The sequence below is a fragment of the Choloepus didactylus genome, chromosome 13 (assembly GCF_015220235.1).
Source record: "Choloepus didactylus isolate mChoDid1 chromosome 13, mChoDid1.pri, whole genome shotgun sequence".
NCBI classification, from domain to species: domain Eukaryota; kingdom Metazoa; phylum Chordata; class Mammalia; order Pilosa; family Megalonychidae; genus Choloepus; species Choloepus didactylus.
Genome location: NC_051319.1, coordinates 17,180,541 through 17,195,301, shown reverse-complemented (window position 1 = coordinate 17,195,301; position 14,761 = coordinate 17,180,541). Strand labels below are relative to the sequence as shown.

The following is a 14,761-nucleotide window of genomic DNA, read 5'->3' as shown; positions in this document are numbered from 1 at the left end:
AATGACTTTACATTAAAACAATCTTAAAGATGAAAATCTTACCTTCAACTATGCTGGATTTAGCAAGAAATCCTGAAGATGTTTTTAGAGCTCCATTGAATACCACAAAACTTGCACCTGTCACTGATAAAGGAAAAAAGGAATTATTTATATTTTTACCTACTCATTTTTATGCCATATGATATTTGATAAATGCTTAATGTGGAGCATGGCACATTTTAGTGCCCAGTAAATGTAATGCCCACAGCACTTATATTAGAAAGCTAATAAAAAAAACAAAACAAAATTAAGATAAAATATTGTATAAAGATGACTGAATGCTTCTATATAACAAATGATGAATTTTTGTACTACTTTAAAAGTTTTTGCCTGTATCAGTGAAGTTGTAGAAAATCAAACATCCACTACTGGTGAGAATGTAAAATGGATCTCTATCAATGGAGGACAACCTGATAATATCTATTAAAATTACAAACACACTTCCTTTGATGCATTAATTCCACTTCTAGGAATTTATCCCCAAATAGGTTCACATGTATGCAAAATGACATGTGTACAAGTTATTCATTGCAGCACTTTTATAAATAGCTGTGGATTGTTAACAATTTATGTCCATCAATAAGGGACAGCTAAATGATGTACACACATTAAAACTGAAAATTATGTGGAATGCAAAAACTCTTTATATACTAACATAGAGTAATCTCCAAAGTGTGTTAACCAAAAAAAAAAAAAAAAGGAAGGTGCAGAAAAGACCAAATGTTATGACTTGCTTTAAAAAAGGAGGGAAAAGACATATGTGTGTGTATGTTTGCCTCAGTATAACAAGCAAAAATGTCTCTGAAAGGATATACAAGAAACATATAACATTGGTTTGTTTGCCTGTAAGGAGGGAAAAGAGAGTAGCTGGGGGTCAATGGAGGAAAGATGTTTCACTGTGAATGTTCACACCTTTTGAATTTTACACCACACAAATATATACCTATTCAAAAAATAAACAGTGAAAAGTTAAGGAATTTTAATAACAGAAAATGCCAATGGCATGTTAAGTAAAGTAGCACAATACAAAACTATAAATATACAGTATAAAATCATCTACTTAATATATATGTCAAAATAAGAAGGAAATATAGTAAAGTGTCAACAGTAGCTATATCTTGACACTTTTTTTCTTTTTAAAACACATTTTCCAATTTACTATAAATGAATATTACTTTTATAATTGGAAGAAAAATTTTATTAGTAGCCAGAATGTCAGACTATTTTAAGTATGCTAAATGTGCTTTCATTATTACAATAATTTTAATTTTATAGAGTACTTACTTCAACTTAACTTTTCAATTTGTTAGACCTCCTACTGCAAGGGTTTGGTAATCACAGCAGTCACTGATGCCGTTCAGCCAGAGCCGAGAGTAATGTCACTCCCACATGCTGCTCATTCCACCATCTCTTTCATTTTTCTATTCCCAGCCACTTAAATTTTTATAAGTTATCCTTTGCCCTTACCAACCCTGTGCTCCCCCAATTAAGAGGAGTTGAAGAAGAGAGGGAACAAAGGTGAAGGAACACCTCATTCCAGACAGAAATTACTCAAAGTAAAATTCCCAGCTTATGGGATTCACTAAGCCTGAAGATATCACTATGAATAGTCTTGAAAGTCTTTAAGCCTAATGTAGCCCAAGAGCAAAACATAAATTAGAAGCAATTTTTTAATCTACTGTTCCTGTAGCCAAAACTTTAAAGCATATATTTTATCACTACTCATCCAGCAAATAAATAAAGTATACATATTTCCCTCTTTGAAAGGAATTATATTAATTGAAGTGATTTACGAATTAGCATTAGGAACTAAGAATCGTACCTTTTCTAGGATGGCCAGTTGCACTGTTGGCCTGTGTTTGATAAACTCCATCATTCTGCATACAGACTAGATGAGAATCTGCTTCTGTACTAAAACTAGCTCCAATGCTAATGACATGCTCATTAGAAGAATTTATTACTTTCATTACCTGGAAATAAAACACTCATTTAGAAACTCTTCTAACATTTTATGCCTTTATTAATTACAATAAATCAAAGAGTCACATTGCTGACCAGCTTCATAATTATCAAGCTTTGGTCTAGACAACTCTCTGGAATGTGACAGAAACAAATGTTTTAAAATAAAATGGTAAGAAAAAAACAAGAGTTAAACAAATCCTTTATTAGGAAACAAATTCTAGAATTTCAAAAACAATGTTTTTTGCCAATATATATTAAATAGTTTGATTCAAAACAAACAAAACAGCAAATTTAATTTCACACAATTTTGAGGAAATCTAGTGTTTAATAATTGTCTTCAAAATTCAAATAAAGTAATTATACTTACATCACTGTATTTTTTCCGAGGTATTTTTATGCAGCTTTTCCCCACTTCCATATGAATCAATAGCTGATCTATATTATGCAAGGTATACTGATAATTTCGAAGGTCCTACATAAAATAATCACAATCCCATAAACTTTAAACTACTATTCATGAGCATTTACCTACTCATTAAATCCTTTTTTTAAGAGTATCCATCATTTTATGGCTTCTGACACCTAACTGTCAAAGTGCAATCCAGAAAGCTAGACCAACTTAAAAAAAACAACTAATCCTTCTAGTTATGTCACATAAATTATAAAGAATATCATTCTCAGGAAGAATTCTGTAGTGTTTGGGTGTGAGTTCCCCTTTCATGTTACAGACTTTCCAAAATAGAGAAGGTCTTCAAACTGACATGTATAAATAAAAATGAGTCCACTGAAATACTTTTCTATAGTAACAGGTAGACAGACACAAAATTACAGAAATTCAAAGTGGAAGGGCACCTCAGATATCATCTAATCCAACTCTTCCTATTACTAATGAGGATACAACAGCTATAATTTGCTCAAACTCATGAAAGTGATTGACTTGATTAACATTTTATTAAAGCTTCAACAACTGTGTAGAGGTCTCAAATTACCTAAATATGTAAGAACTGCAGCAAAATGAACCCAAAGGCAATTACAATCAGGTAATTAGGAGATACTATATTCTAAAAAGCAATTCATCAAAAACAGAGCCCATTTACTTTAAATGAGTTACGATTTCTCATAAATGAACTTTTATTCTACCAAACATGCCAAAGTAAAATAGGAAAACATCCATGTGAATTTGTTAAATAATTTTTTTAATTAACAGTGTAAGAACACAATAAAATATTTCAATTACTCACAACAAGTAAGTTCATAATTGTGTGTCCTATTTCTCCAAAAAGAGGTTTTCGGCCTCTGATACTTGTTAGAGGAGCAGGATATGCTACACATAAGAAAGGAAAACTGGTTACCAACAATAACCAAAAAAAGTCCTGAATTTAGTACCTTTAATTTCCATAAAAAAAAAAAAAACACAAAACAAAAAAGTCAACATCAAACACCCATTCTAAATTGCATACACTGACCAAAACTCTAGTATTACGTATAAATACTATCCAATCAGTTCTTAGGGGAAAGTGAGAAATGACATTAACCCTTACTGTGCAGCTACTAGGTACTACACTAAGCATATATATAATTACATTACATTATCCTATTATTACCTACATTATCTTGTTTAAACTCTACCACAACCCAATGAAGTAAGAATGGCTACACATGTTTTATAGATGAGAAAGAAAGATTAAACAACTGTCATGGTGACTAAGTTAATAACTGGTGAAACAAGACTTGAAATAGGCTTGCCCAGTGTGAAATCTTTTCATTACACATATTGCTTTCACCAACTTATGGTGGCTGGAAAACTACAATACTTGGCTAGCCTCCTATAAGTTCTGATAACTTAAAGAGAACAAGAATTAAAGACTTTTAAGGCATTTATAGTTAATAAATTGTGCTAATTTATGGATGGTAATAAACTTTGATAGGTTGGGTCAGCATCATAAAAGGGAACACGTGAAGTTGGAGAAGTCAATGCAGAGAAGAGGAAGGGATGTGGCACCTGTCACCTAACTCCCTTTCTTTCTCTTTAGGGCTGAATAAATGCAATACGGCAAAACCTCCAGAAAAAAAGGAAGGTGAAGAAAGGAAGGCAAAACTATTCTAAGATGATAAAAAAGCAGATGCATTTTTAACCTTCAGTTCTTAGTTTAGGTTATAATCTCTCTAATACCTATTACGCAAATATACTTCCTTAAAATTCTAAGAAAACCCCACAGCTGACATTATCTATTTTAAAGACTTGAATGAGAGTAGCTCACATCCTTGCTATTACACAAGTATTTGTAATTCTAAAAAGGGTAACTAAATTATTTCAAGACAGAGGGTCTAGACTGGAAAAAAATAACAAACAAGACATTAGTGTTAAAAGTTATGAAAATGAAAAAGGAAATGATTAAGGTAATTGTCAACTTTTCACCTTTCCCTTATATGCATGAGCAAGCATCCTCTGAAACCTGATAGAAGTAATTTTATTTAAAACACTATTCTCGCCAGGGTATGGTTTAGAGTGATACATTGTTGGAGTTACAAGAGGCCTCATAAGTCATCTGTTCCAACATTTAAAGATATTTCAAACAAGAGATCTCAACATAAAAAAGCAGATAATCTCCATTTGAAAATTACTAATTTGTGATGGCTATTTTCAGTATTTAATCTTGGGACTCTAATTTTAGCCATTAACTTTTCCATAATGTACATGGCTTCTACAACAAAATACGCACACGCACGCACACACGTTCCAAGTTCATGTCCAAAGAGGCATGGTTACCAATAATGTCAAAGTGCCAGTCCTATCTAAAATCCAGCTGAGAATAAGAAATGCAGAAAACATGAGACTAGTTAATTTCCACGTATAATTGGTGATTTGCCCTCATCACCACCAAACAGCTAGCAACGCTTTGCTGTTCCAACCCGTGATTCTTTGAGAAATGACTTACCTATTTTCAATTTGAGAAAAACAGACTTACTATCTAGAAGTGACACTGGCCAAAATTCTGGCCAAATTTATAGATGGCATGTTCCATAATGATTTAAGATTAGCTAGTATATTGCCCTAGCCGTTCATAAAATAACCTTTAAATGTTAATATCAGAGAGAAAATATTAGTCTGAATGGATTAAACATTTGGCTCAGAATGAAATTTCTTAAGCTTCTTGGTTCACACAGTACAGAATCTGACAATTAAATGTTGCTACCATTAATCCAATTTACTAGCATCACATATTTAAATCCTAAATGGTAAGGATCCCCTAAAATCAGTTTAATAAAATCTGACAGAGGATTTAAATGAATATCTCCTTCACTACATTTGTCCATTTTGAAATAGTAATGATCAACTTTATAACTTTCCTACATTTAATTTTTTACAGAAAAATATGTATTAAAATATATTTTAAAATGATTTAAACTTAGAAATAACCATATGCATAAACCTGAACCATTATTTCACAACAGCTCTAGAAACTCTAGTTGTGTCAAGGGTAGATATGTAAATACGCACATACACACAACACATACACAGTCTCACAAATACATATATATACACATAAACTATAGTCTATACAATTTTTAGGTAATAAACTAAATATTAGGAATAGAAAAATAAGAATAAAGAGCCTCAAACTTAGAAAAGATGAGAACCAATATTTTTAAATATTTCCTTCCCTAAAAAATAGTTACCTCTTGTTTATAGTTAACAACTGAAAAGCAACAGCATTGATGATCCAAAAATCCTTCATATTTGGTTTATGGTGTAGACAAACTGAGAGGGGTGAAATTTAGCTTAATACATAGGCAACATAAAAAAATGAACTCCCTGGAAGTACATGCTTTTAAGAAAACTTTCAGCAAAGGTTATACTATCAAGGTATCTTATGTTTTTTCTGAAATTAAAAAAAAAAAAAAAATTAAGGTGTGTTAACATAATTTTTTGAAAATCTAAAAGCTTCATGACATACGAAAATTGTCCAGCCTAACTTGGTAGAAGAGGGCTGGTTTCGAATTTTTATAGTACACAAAAACAAAAGTACTTCCATTAATATATTCAAAAACTGATTTTAATGATTTCCCTAAAATATTTATTTTACATTCAATATTTTTGAACCTATGTAGTTTAACTTATTATTCTAAAACTTACCTTTATATTCTGTGCCCAATCTCAACATTAAACGCATAGGAAAAACTTTTGCCCAGGGAATCTCTAGCTTCTGGATAAGAATTCCAAAAAGAAAAGGATAACTTGGTAATGGGAGATCATCAAGATTCTGAAAAGTAGGTGTAATAAAAAGGAATCCTCCATGATCCTTGCTACTGAGAAAACTCTCAGTAAAGGTAATACTGTCCAAGTTTTCTATGTATTTTCCTAGAAATAAAAATCATTAATAAAAACATTTTAAGTTGTTTTGTTATTGTTTTAAAGAGGTCTTCTGATTTTGAAGGTCCCCATATAACTTTCATAAATAAAGACAATTTGGAATATTTTTTTCTTATTTCCACTCTTGAAGATATACCTATTGAATATCTTCAGTGTACAACGTGTAGTTATTCCTGGAGATTGGAGACTGTGAATAAATATTGAAAATGTTTCGTTGCCATAGGTATTTTTAAATTTTCTCCTTACTGTTGATAAATAAGTGTCCCCAATCTAATACAGACAGTAAGGAAAATATATAGACAAATACAAAAAAATAAAAAAGGCAAACATATTACCATTTTTAAAATAAAAAAATCGGTGAAAAACTAATCACATAAAATGTTGGATTTAAGGAGACTGAAAACGATGATTAAGTTCTTTTAATATCAGCAATCTGTTCACAAAATAAAACTTTAGTACAATTAGCATAACCAAAAACATAAATGTCTTTACTAATTTATCCGTCCCCTAGTCTGCAAAGTTCAAAATAAAATGCTATACCTTTTAGAGCATCCTTATATATGGTGATAAATAGTTTAAAGATGTCCTTAGGAATAGTATCTTCATTTGGCAAATATAACAACAGAATAATAATCTCTGCCTGTCCCAAGCCATGTAATCCATTGGTTGAGAAGTACCAATATTTGTCTGAGGAATCTTAAGTGATAAAAGCATACAACTGTAAATATTAACTTCTATTCACCTAAAAAAACTATAAATATTGTTTCCTGCATGAAGCACAACTTTTCAAATTTCTTATTTTCCCAAAGTTCTCACAAAGACTTTAAATTAAATTGTGTAAGACTAACGTAAAAAAAAAAAAAAAGAACGCATAAAGAATTATTTTATTTTAAGGAGTCAATTAATTAATAACACTAAAATAAAGACGCAGTAAGATGGTGAAATATAGTGGGTAGGAATTAGATTCATTTCAAAGAATGAAAAGTTGATAGATGCTAAGATGCATCATAGAGTATTATCTACTTCCTTGCTTTTAATTAGGTCATATGTCACTTACTTTAAACTGTTTTATTGCTACTAAATGAGGATTCCTTCTTATCTCAACTACCAAATTTTAATTTATCTAAAAGCTACAGAAGACATAGTCAATTGTATCATGAACATCAAAATATAGCTCAGCTATATGAGACCACAACCTTAACCTAGGATTGACTGAGAAATGCTAGTAAAAATCCATAAGCTGGTATTTCAAGTCCCACTTAAAATAAATTAGTGATCAAGCCAGAAGGAGAAGTAGCAACAGACAAGATAGGACTTCAACAAAGGATTACAAATACTGATATACAAAGATTAGTCTCTAGGGTATTAGAGCAGCTAGAAGGAAATAACTGAAATACTGAAATGGTTGAACTGTAACCCATAACATTCTTTGAAATTTATTCTATAACTACTTGTTAAATCATACTTTGAAAGTTATCACTTTTCTGTATATATGTTACATTTCACAGTAAAAAATGCTAAAAAAAACTTTACAGCATTTATTTACTGTCAAGTATGGCTGCAAAACCAATACCCAATATTGCTTCTTTTTCACCTGTCAAAATCTAACCTGATTAATTCAGAAATCTTGATTACCAATTAAGCAAAGACTGATGAATTATTACTTACAAAATACTAACTTGACATTCACAAGTAGATTAGCATTTAGGATAAATGTAACAGGATGAAATCCTTCACCTTCAAGAAGCAAAATGATCTGCTCATGAGATGGGTGTTCTTCTACCACTAAATAATGAAAATAAAATATTAACTGTATTAAATATGACTTGTTATTCTTAAAAAACAGATTTATAAATCCACCAATGACTTATCAAATTTAAAAACAAAAGCAAACATGTTTCATAAAATCCATCATCCTGAAAAACTGTTATATAATCACTTTTACTTTTCCATCTATGCAAAGATATTAATACTGTAATACACATAAATTCTAACATATTAACATTATACATAGTATATACTCAAATATGTTGATTAAACACCATATTTATATAATTTTATCACATGCAACATATAAAAACACTTTGTAAAATGGATTCTACTTTGCCAGTCACTCCAGTTATAATTTCTGCAATTTATACTCTGTGAAAGTAGTCTAGACCCAAGTTAGCTGCTTGCTGTCAAATGTCCTATGTTAGTGACAGGTAGCAAAAATTATCTTGACAATCAATAGGACAATATGCATGACATGCAAAGAACAGGGCTTAAGGTATTTTTGCCACCACAGCTAGGTTCATGTAATGGTTCCTACAGACAGAGGAGAGATCCAAAGCCTCATTCCCTTATGTGTAATTATCATTCAGAAAACATAATCATTTCACACTGCAGGATGTAGTATAATGCCTAGGGATGACAAGGGTTTAAACCAGGGAACCACTCTGAGGTGGGGGCTAGCCACAGGATCTCAAGACTAGAAAAGACCTTAGGGATCATCTAGGCTCCCTTCTTTTACAGAGGAAACTGAGGCCCCAGAAACTGAGATTCCAAAAGATTCAGTAACATGCTTCAAGTCATTCATGCACTAAGTAGCAGAACAAAGAACTAAAATTCCAATCTGATACTTTTAGGTACAATACTGCTTTAAAAAATGATATGGAGTCAAAACTCTAATACAGCAGAAACATTTTTCAGGGCTAAATCTATGAGTTTCCCTGTTGTATTGGACTTTTGCTTCATTCTAAATTGGGGGCCCAGCTGTGAGAAATGAATCATACTAAACAACTCAAAAGTTCAAATCTTTTTAGAATTTGTTTTTATTTAATAAGACTTCTTGTAAACAAAGTTACCATCCATAACATACTACAACCGAATTATCTAAGCTTTTTTTTTTAAATGCAGTTTACACAACAGATGAAATTCATCAGCACATTCTTTTAAAAAAAATTCTTTTTAAAATTTAAATAACTACTATCCTACCTGATTCTGATTCTCCAGATGCAACGAGAAGTGGGGGCAAACTGTCCTCATCATCAGGTAAAAGACTAATCTTATTGCAAACATACTTGTCAATACCACACAGTAATCTATAATCTGAAATACTAGCAGCAGGTAAACTGTTGTTAACTAAGACATCCATAGGACTACATGGTTCCTCAATCTCTGCAAAAACATCATCATCTAGCATAAAAGAACCAGAAGTAGGTAACTCCTCAATTCCTGTGGTTATAGGCAGTTTTTCCACAGATGGAAGCTGAGAAATGGGATTTTGAATTATCTCATTTCTTGTAATATCTCCTTTTTCATCATTTGGTTTTTCCACTGTAGTAGAACAGCCAGGATCCACTGTGTTTACCATCTATAAAACACAGAATTAAAAAAAAAATCAGTTCATATTCTCTGTTCACCTGTGAAATGTTGATCTACATAGCCAAACATGTATTTTTAGTAAGAATAAATAAAAAACCAAAATGGCCTCAGGAATTCTTCTGAAGTGAAATTTTCCAAGAAACAGAACCACTTTGCTTCTTTAGCTTCAGATGCATAAGGTATTTTAGTTTTAGCTTTGTGGTATGCTTTGGGTAGGATTTTACAGATTGGAATATGAAGCAAGGAGAAATCCAGGATCCTGTACAGTGAGTAAGCTTAGTTCAACCCAAGGCTCTCCTCCTTATAACAGCCAAAAAAGCCTTGTGCAAGCAGGGGCAAAGGATGGTGTAGGAAAGCAGAGTGGCAGATTTATTTCACAATAGTAACACCCAGAGTAAACTACATCAAATCTGCTTCAGTAAAGTCCCATTCATGTCAGACTGGTCAACCCCAAATCAACATTAAATGAGAACCATTTGTGAACTCAAATAATACTTACTAGACTGTTTAGAACATTCATTTTGTTAAAATACTGATTGAAGGCAGGTGCTAGCTAAGAAACATACCTTTGATATTTAAGGTTTTTGTAAAATCTAGCTCATGAACTCTCACTGACCAACAGCAAACATTTATATTTACAGGTATGCTCTATATACACAGCAATTGTGTATCCCTCTTGGCTAATGTTGTCTACCCAAAATCAACTAGGTGATTGGCACAAAGTGGGTGCTCAATAAATATTTAAGTGAGTGAAAATATACTTAATTCTGTATTAATAACTGCTTCTATAAGTATTTGCTATTTTACAATGAGAGTTCTTGGTGGACTAGGATTCTATATTATGTATCTTCTATTTAACAACTAGCATATTGGTGTACATGCAAACATAAATACCACCATCTGATACTTTCCTGAATGTTTGAAAATCCTTAAATAAATATTAGTCTAAATTAAATGACTAAATCTCAGTTCTATTTCCCTACACCAGTGGTTCTCAAAATGTGGGCCAGGAATCCCTGGGGTCTCCAGGACGCTTTCAGGGAGTCTTCATATAATTTAACCAAAACGACATATCACAATAGATTGAACTTAGAAGTAGATGTGAAAATCTGTCTTCTATTAAGCTAGACATTAAAGAAATTTGTCAAATGTCTCACTAAACTTTTGTTTTTGAAAAAGTTATTTTCATAAAAAATATTATTTCTGTTAACAAAATGGGCTTATTATTTTTAATAAATATTTTAAAAATTTCTCATTCTAAATTTTAATAGAGTAACTATCAATAGATATAACTCACATAACCTATAGCTCTTTGGGGCTTTCGATAAGAGGATAAAGGCATGCTGAGATCAAAAAGTTTGAGAACTACTGCCTTAAACTGACATTAAACAAGACAAAATCTAAAATTATTCATTATGTCAAAACACTCCTCATTTTAGAAGCTCAAAGCTTTAAAAACTTATCTATAATTATCTATAAAATAAAATTTTATTAATAGGCCATTCTTCAAATTCCTTACCAAGGGTGTATCAGGTAATAGAGGACTAAAGTCTTCAGAACATCTTTTACTTCCAGATGATAATTTGGTTGTATCTGCCACTTCACCATTGGGCAATATACCATCTGCAAACCACACTCTCTTCTGTTCTTTGGAGCATAGTCCTAAAATTGGTTGAAAATGTAAAGCATTTTAATTTAGCAATACTGAAACAAATATCCAATGGGTCAAGAAATGTTTTCAAAGCTCTTTTAAAATTGTCATGCTCCTGGGAGCATTTGATCTAGTTTTACAACATTCTTTACTATAAACTGTTCGCAAAAACACGGTGAGCAGAGAATAAGCAGTTTGCTATGAATGCACTGTGCTATTATTTGTGACCACAGAGAGAGGACTACTAACTGCAACTTAGAGGGTGACACCTCATCTCATTCTCAGGGCTGCAAAGGCCTAGGGAGATGGCTTTTTGTGATTCATTACCTGAGGGGAAGTCTTTTTCTAATTTACACAAAAGCAAAATATTAGACTAGGGGTGGCCTTGAAATTCACATACTCAGAAAAGGAGTGGACAGAAGAGGTTAAGCTTTCAAGACATGGTGAGGGCGGGGGTTGGGGGGGGATAGGAAGCAGAGAAGAGGGCAGATTTAAAGCCTGTAATATTAAGGCTAAGTGTGTATGTGTGGAATGGAGACTGAATAAAATTTAGGGACTAAGGCACAGGGGAAAAAAGTAGAGTAGACTGAAGAATGACACATAAGCAGAGTAAAACGTGAAGAATGGAAAGATGCATAAAGAGTCTAAAAAACGCAAGAGAAGCATTAGTGTACCAGAAGTCATTTCTTACCTTTAGTTTATTATTTAACAAGAAAAGTAAAATCTTTTTTATTCTCATAATGTGAATCTGAAAATTTATTAATATTTTAAAAATAATCAGATTATCCCAAATCTGGAGAAAATAACTGAATATCAGCATAAATATATGCTCTCTTTTGTTATAATGCATCCTAGAGGAAGGTTATGAAAATCACTGCCAAATAATTTTAGAACAGTATAAAAATCAGAAGGCTTAATGTCTCAATATCTACCTTCTAGAACGTGACACAGATAACACAGAAAAAAATCAGAATCATACACATATTTTTGCAATATGGGTGGACATACAAAATAAGTATCTTTTCCTGAGTTTGTGATACTTTTATAATAATTTAGATTGTCAATATAAGAGCACTGGTAAAAAAATTTAAAGCAAACTTATTCATGTTTAGAACTATAATATAACAACTGTATACACTAAATCACTTTATTCCAGTTATGATAAATGAGAACTAGCTACTAAGTGAGAAGATAAACTAAGTCTAAAACAACATCAGAAACAACCTGGTCATTTCCTGGTTAGGACTAAGGCAAATCACACTAAAGGGTAAAGTTTTAAAACTTCAACTTCTGTGTGAGACCAAAGGAAAAGATGTTTATTTGGTGCAAAATTCTGTAGCACACTATCTAATTTAACTTGCATGGTCAGTTTATTTGAACACCATAACCACATGGAACCTTGAATAGGGAGTAAGATCTTATTGGTTTGCACAGATAAGTGTGATTCCCTGATTTGTCCCAGAGAAATTTGGGCAGAGAGTAAGAAAAGCATTTGCAAAGCCCCTTGAGGGACTGGGGAAAAATGTTGAAATACTAAACTTTCCCACTTGGAGAATTCCTGATATTCTCACAAGCATTGGGGACTACCAACTTAATAGGCCAAACCCTCGAACTTAGGGCTTGCCCATATGAAACATATTCCTGAAAATGAGAAGCTAAGCCTACTTATAATTGTACCATGAGTCACCCCCAGAGAACTTCTTTGGTGCTCAGATGTGGCCTCTCTCTCTAAGCCAATTCTGCAGGTAAACTCATTGCCCTCCCCGCTATGTGGGACATGACTCCTGGGGATGAGCCTGGACCCAGCATCTTAGGATTGAGAAAGCCATCTGGACCAAAAGGGGGAAGAGAAATGAAACAAAAGAAAGTTTCAGTGGCTGAGTGATTTCAAATGGAGTTGTGAGGTCATTCTGGAGGTTATTCTTATGTATTATATAGATAACCCTTTGTAGTTTTTAGTGTATTGGAAGAGCTAGAAGGACTTCCTGAATATACGGAATGGTAATCCAGTAGCCTTGATTCTTGAAGATGACTGTATAACTATATAGCTCTTAAGGTGTGACTACATAATTGTGAAAACTTTGAGACTGACCCTCCCTTTATCCAGTGTATGGACAGATGAGTAAGAAAACAAAGACAATAAATAAATAAATAATAGGGGGTGATAAGGAGTATGGGATGTTTTGGGTGTTTTTTTTATTTTTATTCTTTTTTTTTTTTTGGAGTAATGAAAATGTTCAAAAATTAATTGTGGTGATGAATGTACAACTATATGATGATACGGTGAACCACTGATTGTACACATTGGATGAGTATCTGGTATGTGAATATATCTCAAAAAAATTGCATTAAAAAAAAGAATGTCAGAAGATTTAAATTTCCCTTTAACTTAAACTTACTGTACACTTCTAGCATGTTATAGACCAATAGTTTATTTTAAAAAAAGTACAAGGACTTTCCTCAAAATCCTAAACTACTGAAGATAGCAAGAAAGAACAGAGAGCCTCAAGACTTAAAAATGATTTCTAAGGGAAGGGAGATGTGCAGCTGAATACATGTTGTCTCTCAAATCCAAGCACACTCTTCTAAACAATGCTCTTGATGTCCAGCTGGGAGTCTGGAAACTACAATTCCCTGACTGCCTTGCTAGTTGCCTCTAGTTGGGTTCTGTTAATGGCAGGTACTGGTGGGAGACTGGAAGGAAGAAGCGAAGAGAAATTATTCTTTCTGTTTCTGGCCCGTGAGGATCCTTGCAATAGCAGTGGCAGCGGCAGCAGACATAACTGTTGAGTCTCATGATTTTTAATGCTCCTACCATCAACCCTGGAACACTCCTTTCGTCATCTGAGCACCAACCCTTTGAGGCTCTTTGATACAGAATTTCCTATTGGGTGTTCCCCTAGAGGTCATAGTACCAACTATGGTGTCCCAACCCCTCACCCCTAGGCCTAGGAATGAAGCACCTCCTGGTGCTCCTGCATCAAGCTCCAGTAATACTGCCTTTCCCTGTTGTTCCTCCAACCCAAGGGATGGTGGTTACTTCCTGCCATACTGAACTCTAAGTTACCTGATATACTGGGTTGAAAAGGGTCCCCCCAAATTCAGGTCCACCCAGAACCTCAGAATGCGACCTTAGGATGGGCCCTATTCCAGTATGTCTGGTGTCCATAAAAGAAGAGGGAAATCTGGACACAGAGAGGCAGACAAAGAGGGAGGACAACCATGGGAAGGAGGAGGCAGACATTGGAGCTACGCCTCCACAAGCCAAGGATACCTGGGGCTACGAGAAGCTGGAGGAAGAGGCAAGGAAGAATACTCCCATAAAAGTTTTAGAGGAAGTCCTGTTCCTCCAAAATTTTGATTTCAGA

General features: G+C 33.1%; 1 protein-coding gene across 4 annotated transcripts in view; it reads right to left on the bottom strand.

Annotated features, from left to right (window-relative positions):
* The window catches only part of ZFYVE16 (zinc finger FYVE-type containing 16), a 118,081-nt gene that overhangs the window by 40,219 nt on the left and 63,101 nt on the right, over nucleotides 1–14,761 (bottom strand). For all 4 annotated transcript variants that reach the window (XM_037801164.1, XM_037801162.1, XM_037801163.1 and 1 more), the window contains 9 exons: nucleotides 11,262–11,404; nucleotides 9,353–9,731; nucleotides 8,045–8,161; nucleotides 6,917–7,072; nucleotides 6,140–6,364; nucleotides 3,243–3,325; nucleotides 2,369–2,473; nucleotides 1,862–2,009; nucleotides 43–123 (listed from right to left, as the gene is read on the bottom strand). In XM_037801164.1, the coding sequence (XP_037657092.1) occupies nucleotides 43–123; nucleotides 1,862–2,009; nucleotides 2,369–2,473; nucleotides 3,243–3,325; nucleotides 6,140–6,364; nucleotides 6,917–7,072; nucleotides 8,045–8,161; nucleotides 9,353–9,731; nucleotides 11,262–11,404 (1,437 nt within the window). The remainder of the gene's footprint in view (nucleotides 1–42; nucleotides 124–1,861; nucleotides 2,010–2,368; nucleotides 2,474–3,242; nucleotides 3,326–6,139; nucleotides 6,365–6,916; nucleotides 7,073–8,044; nucleotides 8,162–9,352; nucleotides 9,732–11,261; nucleotides 11,405–14,761) is intronic.